The following is a 9,640-nucleotide window of genomic DNA, read 5'->3' as shown; positions in this document are numbered from 1 at the left end:
TCTTTTAATGATCTTTTTTTTACTCGCTACGTCGTTATTCTTGTGTTAATGTAAGTACATTAGTTTAAGCTCATAAAAAATTGTATACATTATTATCGATCAAATATGTACAGAAACAAGATGTACATTTCTATGTACATTCAATATAGTAAATTAGTATCACTTACATGTTAATTAAGATATTCCATGCCATATTTATAGTTGTAAGACTGGTTTTCTAATAGTGAACAACAACTTCAGTTACTCATACTTGTATAAATTCCTATGATAATGTGGAAATAGAAGAGAAAAGAAATGGTAGATTTTCGATGAAACAAAGTATTTATTCGTTTAGTTTACCTGAAAACGTACACACGATGAGAATCTTGTTCGAGACTCGCGCTCGAGTTTTTGTCGATTCTCAATGTACGACGTTGTATGTCAAAGTAAAGATGGCGTTGATCCATGTTGTGTCAGGTGTTTAAAAATTTCTTTAAATTCTATTAAAGTTTGACATTGCACATAAGTGTGACACTTTGATCAGTTACTTATTCCATTCTCGGCTTTGTTAAAGATCGTCAATTGAAAGAAACGTGAAGGCGTCTGTCAAGAGTCACGTGTAATACTGCCCGCTAGTGGCATCTCGCACTTAACCTTATCATTACTTCAGTATTATACGATCTCGTAAAAATTTCGAGAAAACGACATTAATGCTGTGTCTTTTATCAGAGAGAGAATCAATAATTTTCATCGATCAATTTCGAGAGGATACCAACATTGATCATTTACACTGTATAATATAAAAAAGAGATATAAACTGAATTTGTGAAGTTGGAATTCGAATTAAATATTTTTAATTAAATACTTCTAAGTTTTGTTTATTACGTTTTTTCTTGAATCGCTAAATATATTTAGTTGAATGTTGGTGAAATATAAACCTGGCTGAAATGCCTAAAATAAGAACCAGACAAGCAAATAGCCTCTGGTTAAGGCAACGCGAATTGGGTATAAAGTTTCCATTAGGACATGCCGACTGTTTTCATAAAACCCTTTATTCGTCTATGAAACCAGTAACTTCTTGGGATCATGCATTATCTGCAGCTGCTGCGCACGGTGGAGTTTTTAATCTTGAATATTCTCCAGATGGGTAAATATGCGTATATTAAAGACATTTTGATTTCAATAGAATCATCACATATTTTTAATAATAATGACATTATATTTTTTCTTATCTTATAGCTCTCTCCTATTGGCAGCATGTGAAAAAAAAAGTATTTTAATGTTTGATCCCTTGAGAAGGAATTTAATCCACACGATTGATAATGCTCATCATGATTGTGTTAATTGTGTTAGGTACATATATTTATTTTTTTAAATTGATACTGATAACAAGATAATACATACCTGATAATAATAATTTTTTTTTTGTACAATAGATTCTTGGATCAACGTATGTTTGCAACATGTTCAGATGATAGTACAGTAGCTCTTTGGGATGCTAGAAATTTAAAGCAAAGAATAAGGACACTTCAAGGTCATTCAAATTGGGTGAAAAATATAGAGTATAGTCCCAAAGATAGTTTATTATTGACCAGTGGTTTTGATGGTAGCATATACACTTGGGACATAAATAGTTTTACAGAGAATAGTATTCTTTATACACGTGTGTTCCATACAAATGGATTGATGCGCACTAGACTTAGTCCAGATGCCAGTAAAATGTTAATAAGTACTACTTCTGGATACCTCATCATTATACATAATCTTAAGTTAAGCTCCTTAAGTCAAGACTTGGCAGGATTTAGAGTACGTTTTATTTTTAATACGTTCGTCATATTGTATCTTGTATTTATTCTTTATAAAATAACAATTGATTTTTATTCCAGCCAAATATGTATCGGTTAATGCAATCGTCTCAAACTACGATACCAAACGTGGCAAGTTTCACCCATCTATTTTCTCATTCTCGTACTCATAATCGAGTAGAGTTTTTAACCGATTTCCCTGTTGGCGATGATGCCGAAATAATATCGAGTTTGCAAGTACATCCACAGGGATGGTGTGCTTTATCTAGGAACGTTAGTAATGGGGAAAAATCTGAGGTAAGTCAACATACAATTATGTATGATTTACCTCATTTTTATGTTACTTTTTATATTACGTTTATTATATTCTTTGTTTTAGTGGACCTGTATTCATGATATACAAGAGCGTGATATATCCAGTATAGCGGAGCAGGCGAAAGAAGGAGAGGAAACAACTCCTCAGTTTAACGAAGTACCCGTAGAGGAGTTCGAGGATTTTCAACAACCTCAGCCTTCTCGTTCGGGTATAACTTCTTCTTTTTTAATAGAAAGTCCAAATAATCGCGTTAGAGTAATTCATACAACCTCAGATTCAACAAGATCGAACGCTGCCGGATTATCGGATAACGCGCAGTCAATTAGAACCTCGAGAAACTGGCAAGTGGCGTCACGTAGGGCATCACGATCGCAATCGAGAAATTCGCGCTTAGATAGAAATGCGACAAGAACGAATTTCGGTGCGATCGAAGTTAGTTCTACTAGTTCAAGCTCGTCCGATTCTCGAGTGAGCGCAGATAGAGACGATAGGCAAGCAGATAGATACATATATGCAGCTGATCTTTACGCGGCTGATGAGAGCATATTAGAGGAGGGATCCGGTGATCAAGAAAGGGATTCAGGACAGGATTACAGGCCACCGAGACCAAATTCTCATCTTAATTATTTAAGACCACGCAATATGATTGACAATTTTTCTACTGGTAATATAGAATTACATGTAAGTACAACCGATGTGTGGGAAGCACACGTAGCGATTAGGGAAGCTAGGCTTAGAAGGGAGAGGGATTGGCTTTCTAGATCGAGTAACAATACGGTAGTTATAATTGGCGATAGAATTAGAGTTCAAAATCGGAATAGACAAGGCCAACAAACGATGTACGCCATTCCGAGAAATCGTATGATTCATCAAAATACACCTAGATTAACGCATTACATAGAAGAACCTAACGTAGGTTCCGGTTATATCAAAGAATTATGTTTCTCTGCCGATGGCCGATTAATATGTTCACCGTTCGGTTATGGTATACGATTATTAGCATTTTCTAAGGACTGTTCAGAATTATCTAATTGCGTTCCTCCCTATAACGAGTCTGTACAATTGCACGAATTAGTGACAAATGTTAGTCACTCTGGCATCGTAGTCAGTACAAAATTTTCTCCAAGACATTGTTTGCTCGTGTCTGGTTGTCTCAGTGGAAAAATTGTTTGGCATCAACCCGTGGTTTAGTAAATTAATTATACTTTCCAACTTGTAAAGTAAAAAATTTGCTTGCAAGGAAACTTCTTGATATGTTACTTGCCAATTTTTCTCCTTTTGTTTTCATCTTTTGTTTTTTTTTTTTTTTTTTTTTTTAACGAAATCGATAGATCACACTTTAAAACTTTTTTTTTTCTAAGTATATATATATCTTTTGATAAATATTATTTTTTAGCTTGTCTTGTTTTATAGATATGATTCGTTACGAATCCGATGTTTTGTATTAAGCTAGTTATCTATGTCGAATATCATGTATATCACGTCTCGATTTTTTATTCAGAACACGATTTGCGTGTTAAAACGTGAGTTATTTTATATGTAATTATCTTTCATTAGTGATTTAAAACGGAAACAATCATGACGCTATTTTAAGTACCGTTCAATATAGAATGAATTATTTCATCTTGTATATTTAGAAAACTGATTATGGAGAATATAGTATTTTTACTAACGATAGAGGTATTTTTTCCAATGCAAAACATTTCAATACTTTTACGGCAGAGTACGTTTCTATCGCCATAGAGAGTGTAGAAGCAAGAGTACAGAAAACATTCCGTCAACTGAAATGTAGCGCATACGTACATTCATACGTAGAGTAATGGCATTGTCATTTAATAAATTGGGATCATGACACTTTTATTTCGACTGATTACACATTTCGTATCTGTACTTGCTTTGTTTCACAAATGATAGATTCTGTGAAATTCTTAAGATCTCTATACTTCTCTGCAATCATTTACAATAATTCATCAGCTAGGAACAAAGGAACAAAAGAAAACGGTAATACCATAGAATGAAATTATGCAAGAAAATCAACCTCGCTGAGATACGTATCATTGGCGTTATTGTTAGTATTAAATTTCGTAGCTGCGTATCGCGTGACTTAGTAATAAGTACTCGAAATTTTAAGTAATCATGAGCCGATTGTTCAAGTGTATTAAAACTCGTGTTATGGATCGCAGAGAAACGAGGCCTTCTCGCCCGCTATTATCGAAGCGAAAAGCACGCCATTCACGTGACTTTAATCCTAAAATAGAAAAGTATTATATCAATTTCCAACTCGAGTAATAAGAAGCGACGTTGCTCATAGACTCAATCCAGGCACGAACATACGATCGATATTCGTATTTAATTGAGTCAAGTTTCTTCGATCACGAGGTTCAAGTGTATACTCAGAAGAATCGTAGAATTGCTAGAACGAGTATCGCTTTTATCGTACTCAAAGTTCCGTTTTACACTCGTTACTATCGTTAAGTAGGAAAGAAATCGTGTAACATATGTAAATACATTGTCAACTTAGATATATAATGATAATATAAATGTAATAACTGATAATGTTCAGGCTCGTATGCGCCGCATTACTTTTTAAGAGACAAGAGTGAATCAAGTTATGCTTGAAAGAAGCAGTCTGTGCATTCTCGTAAAAAAAAAAAAAAAAAAAAAAAAAAGGGAAAAAAAAAGGTCAATTCTAAAGAAACGATTATTTCCATTGATCGTACTCGTGGCAATATTGGTAACTATATAGAAAAATTTTTAATTTGAAATTAAAACAAAACGGATGAGTTAAAATTTCAATAATTCAGTCCTTGATTTCACACTGATCGTGCAATTATTAAAGTGTAATTAGAATACAATTTTTCGACGCGAATTTTGCCCATGAATTTGTAAGTATGTGGGGCAATTGCGTCGTGTGCCATCAATGGTTACTTAAAAGGCTATTTTTAATGGTACGTCGACTGCGAGTGAAAATGCAAATTCGTTTAGCAATTTCCTATTTCACCGGAGAAAAGATGCGAATGTTCGCGAAGAAAAAGAAGAAGAGGAAGAAAAAGAAGAAGAAAAAGAAAAAGAAACTGTATCTTTGCTTACCGCGTTCCAGCCGACAATTGTTTCCGATGTAATTAGCAACCGACTGATAGTCGCCTGTACGCTCTTTATATTATACCTATACGGTCGTGTACAGTAGTTAGTGTGCTGATTGTTTTGTAAGATTTGTTTGTTTTCTTTTTTCTATACAATAAAATATTGCTTAATGTCTGTTGCCTGTCTCAATCGAGTTTTCCGTGGTTAACGAGCAATCCTTACAAGTGTGAAGATTGATATTTCGATAGGAATGCAATTGTTAAACGAGGTCTTTTGTCGAAGTCGAAAATAATAATATTGTTAGAAAGAGATATTTGATCCATTATACGATCTTTATTAACAATTTAATTTAACTTATATATACAATTATATATAATACCTTAAAAATTCAACAAACTGATATCAACAATAGGTTAGAATAACGAGATCTATTTATTATTCCTCGTCGCACCTCGAAAGTGGAAAGTGTTAACAGTTTGTCTCGTTGAATAATCAAGATATTACGTTCTAGGTATATTGGAGATCCGGTGAACTATACATATTAGCCATCGATTTTATTCGACAGCTGACAGAAATAGTTTGGTACTGCAAATAAAGGTTAGACATCTTTCTTGTACGATAAAGGACAATAATTCGTTAATAAATAGCTGAATAAATAAAATTAAAAAATAAAAGAGAGAGAGAGAGAGAGAGAAATTATTTCAGGTTAGTATTCCTTTCCCATGTTATCGTGTCGATTACATCGTCTACTATCTGCGAAGTCATTACATTACGCTCGTTCGTTATTGGAAGTTGTTTCCTGGATCGGTAAAGAATGCGGTAAACGGTGACACGTTAACCATGATTCAGTCAACTAATCATACCAGGTAGTTTACAAGTCCAACTTAGCATTTATACTATTCCCAATCAAACAATATCGGATATAATGTTTGCGTGTTCGAGAAAACAACTTTATCAAATGACGTGATAAACGATTATGGCCAAAACTAGATACAACAAGTTAAATACGATCGTTTGACCGGTGTTGACGGGGGGCATTGATATCGAATTTTTACCATGTTGGTGGTGATTTGTTTCAGAGCTCGAATTCGTTCGTATAAAATCCTTAACGTGTACGTGTCCTTCGTGCGGAGATCTCTTCGATCTTTCGACCAGTGTCAATCTAGTGTTCTTCGTCGTTCGTGGCATCGAGAGATCCGACGACGACGGCGACGACAGGCGACGCTTATCGAGCTGAGAATGATCGTCGAACGATCGTACCTCGCCCGGAATAGGAGGTGGTAGCTCCCCTTTAAACCTTCCGAATTGTGGCGTTCTGCTGAGAACGTCCGAGGACAGCTTGCCCTTGGACTGTTCCTCGACGCCAGAAATGGATCTGACCAGGCTGGAATCCTTCAACATTTTTCCATCGAAGGTTATCAACACGCCGGAGGAGGGAGGCGAGGGAAAGGGAGAGGGTGGCGGATCGTTGTTGGAAAAGGGATTGGAAATCGGTGGCAAGTAATGGACGTTCATCCTGTCGGCGGCAGTTTCCATGTCATCCGTTTCCGTTGGACGTGGTTTACCATTGGCGGACTTTTTCCTCGATTTCTTGACCACTGTAGCCACTGTGGGAACGGGCGGGGAAGGTATGAAGACCGGCTCGAAGTTGTCGACCGGTTTATGATTCGAAGTTTCTCGAACATCTTCTTCTTCTTCTTCTTCCTTGTCCTCCTCCTCTTCTTCTTTTTGCTCCAATTTCTCGGAACTTCTCCTTTGAGCCACGCTCTCAACGTTTCTGATGATAGGTTTAAACCCGCTCTCGATCACTATAGAATCTGGATCGAATCCCGTGTTTCTCGCAGGTTTTATAGGAGTGACGAAAATGTCGGGGGCGTCGAAGCTCGACGTTTTAGTTTCGAGCTTGGCCCGCTCGATTTTCTTCAGCTTCGCGATCTGCAGGTTATCCTGGTTACCCGGCGGGGGTCGCTCCGCCGTTCTCCTTCCCGTGTAAGTGGAGGAGGACGGGGAGGGGGGTCTGTACACGGTCTTCTTACGTTCCATGAAGATCGATCTTGGCGGTAGGGCGAGGGTGGGCTGGGGCATCGTATGGGCGGTCTGCAACATCGGTCGACGTGTCAACACCGGTCTCTTGACGAGCATCAGTTGATTCCTCTGGTCCGGTTGGTTGTTGTATTGATAATGATCACGGGGGAGGGGGGGTGGGTGATAAAGATGATGATAATTGGTGGCGTAATGGTGAGGCACCGGCCTCGAATACGGGATCTGTGGGCTGGAGGTAACCGGATATACGTATTTCGTCCCGTGGCTCAGTGGTCGTGGATTATCTGCAACGAGGTTAGACAATTGCTGGTTAGAGGATTGTCGAAGGAGCTCTGGTTGGATCTCCATGATTTGATGTCGGCCAGGTGTATAGGAGGGTGTCAGCCTCGTGGCTCCCATCGATTGTTCGCGATAGATCGGTGCGAGTTGATGTTGTTGTTGTTGTTGTTGTTGTTGTAGTTGATGATGATAATGATGATTATAATGATGATGATGATGGTGATTGTAATAATACGGCTGGACGAGATCTTGGTCGAGGTGCGCGTGACGATGGGGCTCCTTCACGCGTACCTCGTGACGATTGGGCATTGACGCGGCCAGGCCTGGCGCGCTGTACGAAGCTTTCGAGACGAGTGACGGCTCCTCGTACGGCGACGGTGATGATTTCAAGCGCAGGTAATTGTTGTTGTTGTTGTTGTTGTTGTTAGCGGTCGTTAGTAACTGCGTGTATGGTGTGCTTAGCTTGTCAAGGTTAGTCGCTTGATGATAAGAGTAACGAAGCCCGTGTTCACCAAGGGGATGATGATGATGGTGATGATGAGGAGGAGGATGCTGCTGAAGGAACTCCGCCGTTGGCGTTACCTTGCTTGCCTCGCGGATGCTGGGGCTGATCACGAGATCCTCCCTCCCCTCTTCCCTCTTCGGATCGACGTAAACCTCGTGATTCTCGTTCCCGGCTGGTTCAACGTCGCAGCTGTCGTGAACATTTATCTTCCAGCCCAGATAACGATGCGTGAAACACTGAACGATCGTCGATCGTAGAATAACTCGTAGAGTATTAAACTGCTCTCCTGGTTATCGGTTACGATATACATTTGATTCGCGTATCTTGCTTACCTGATAGTACACGGTGTCGGGCGTGTCCTCGTCCGGGATCCATTCCACGATACCTGGCTCGCCGTGGTCGCATTCCAGAGTGAGGGTACGTTGGTAAGCGCCGAACGACGTGAAATCGTCGGCCAGAGGTTGATTCTGATCGGGCAGCCAGTTGCATAGGCGGCCGACACCCGTTGGTCGAACCACCCCGCGTTGACGTTTCACGCCCGCGAATATTTTCACTTTCTACAATTCGTCGGACAATAACGAGGGGCAAAGAAATCGTCACTTTTCGAAGTTTTGATCGGTAACGAACGAAGGGAATCTCACCTCTTTCTCCTCGGGTGTTTTGTGTTGGTAACCACCGACAGGATCGTCGGTAATGTAGAAGGGATGGTAACGGGCCGGGGTTTCAGGATTTTCTCCACCTTCCACCACGAATCTGTACTTCTTTCCACGAACCACGTTGATCTCCGGAATCAATAGGCCGTTTATGTACCACGAGATACCCCAACCAACGTGACCTGAAACGAGCGATTTCATCGAAGAAAAGAAAAAAAAAAAAGAAAGAAACAGAAACAGGAATATCAATTATTCCTGAATAAGAATATTTCGCACCGGTGATGGCTGGGTATCCGTGTTTTCCACCAGTGGGCCCCATTTGGGCGTACAACACTCCGTCTTCCGGCTCGTTACATTGAATAGGTGGGATTTCCCATGCACCGGTCCTAGGGGCGGGTGCAGGTGTCGCAGGGGCTCGATGCGGTCGTCTCGTAGTAGCGACCAGTTGCTGCTACGAGCAGTTGAGAGATCGTGAGTTGCTCGATCGGGTTGGAAGTAACGCTCGTTAATAAAATACCTGATCGGGCTTGTCGCCGTTGTGGTCTGTGAATATCTGGGATGGTTGGTGGTCCGGGACGGGACAATTCCAAATCGATGGCCTACCGAAATCTATGAAGCGGTCCGTTTTCAGGTAATCGGAGTGAAAGCTGACCTCTTGCCTCTCGTTCAACGGACCGACGGCCCAGATGATCGGCTGCGATCGGTTCGTCAGGATTTGATGGTCCAGCTCGTCGTTCGTCTTCAATGGCCTCTGATACGTGACGATGCTGTATCCGTCGACCAGCGCCGCGTTCAACAATCGGATGGAATTCGTGTTCTCCTGCAAACCGCCAATCCGCGGCGCAAATTCAATGTAAAGCGACGCGAGGGGATCTCGATCTTCGATCGAGGAGGATCGAGGAGGGAGGGGGAGGAGGGGAGAGGGGGAGGTAGAGAGGTATCGGAGGGAGATAGCGAAAGGTGAAAGTGATTAAAC

At 40.2% G+C, this 9,640-nt stretch overlaps 2 protein-coding genes across 3 annotated transcripts in view; one reads left to right on the top strand and one right to left on the bottom strand.

The window, feature by feature from the left end:
• The first annotated feature begins 70 nt into the window (after positions 1–70).
• Positions 71–5,359, top strand: LOC122712826 (DDB1- and CUL4-associated factor 10). Its single transcript, XM_043932757.1, has 5 exons — positions 71–1,126; positions 1,219–1,332; positions 1,416–1,785; positions 1,866–2,081; positions 2,164–5,359. The coding sequence occupies exons 1-5, from the start codon at positions 927–929 to the stop codon at positions 3,289–3,291; spliced, it is 2,028 nt and encodes a 675-aa protein (XP_043788692.1). The 5' UTR covers positions 71–926; the 3' UTR covers positions 3,292–5,359.
• Positions 5,360–5,510: 151 nt separating this feature from the next.
• Positions 5,511–9,640, bottom strand: part of LOC122712825 (protein Skeletor, isoforms B/C) — a 37,284-nt gene continuing 33,154 nt past the window's right edge. For both annotated transcript variants that reach the window (XM_043932755.1, XM_043932756.1), the window contains 5 exons: positions 9,182–9,484; positions 8,941–9,115; positions 8,653–8,846; positions 8,344–8,568; positions 5,511–8,247 (listed from right to left, as the gene is read on the bottom strand). In XM_043932755.1, the coding sequence (XP_043788690.1) occupies positions 6,139–8,247; positions 8,344–8,568; positions 8,653–8,846; positions 8,941–9,115; positions 9,182–9,484 (3,006 nt within the window). In that variant the 3' untranslated portion in view covers positions 5,511–6,138. The remainder of the gene's footprint in view (positions 8,248–8,343; positions 8,569–8,652; positions 8,847–8,940; positions 9,116–9,181; positions 9,485–9,640) is intronic.

This window comes from Apis laboriosa, unplaced genomic scaffold (assembly GCF_014066325.1).
Source record: "Apis laboriosa isolate Shangri-la unplaced genomic scaffold, ASM1406632v1 scaffold21_cov150, whole genome shotgun sequence".
Classification (NCBI taxonomy): Eukaryota; Metazoa; Arthropoda; class Insecta; order Hymenoptera; family Apidae; genus Apis; species Apis laboriosa.
The sequence above is the reverse complement of the archived record's forward strand: the minus strand, read 5'-3'. Positions and strand labels throughout refer to the sequence as shown.

Coding starts and splice junctions, on each gene's coding strand:
- LOC122712826 (XM_043932757.1), top strand. CDS start 927: ATGCCTAAAATAAGAACCAGACAAGCAAATAGCCTCTGGTTAAGGCAA. Junction 1,786..1,865: donor AAGACTTGGCAGGATTTAGA/GTACGTTTTATT, acceptor TTTTTATTCCAG/CCAAATATGTATCGGTTAAT. Junction 2,082..2,163: donor GTAATGGGGAAAAATCTGAG/GTAAGTCAACAT, acceptor TCTTTGTTTTAG/TGGACCTGTATTCATGATAT.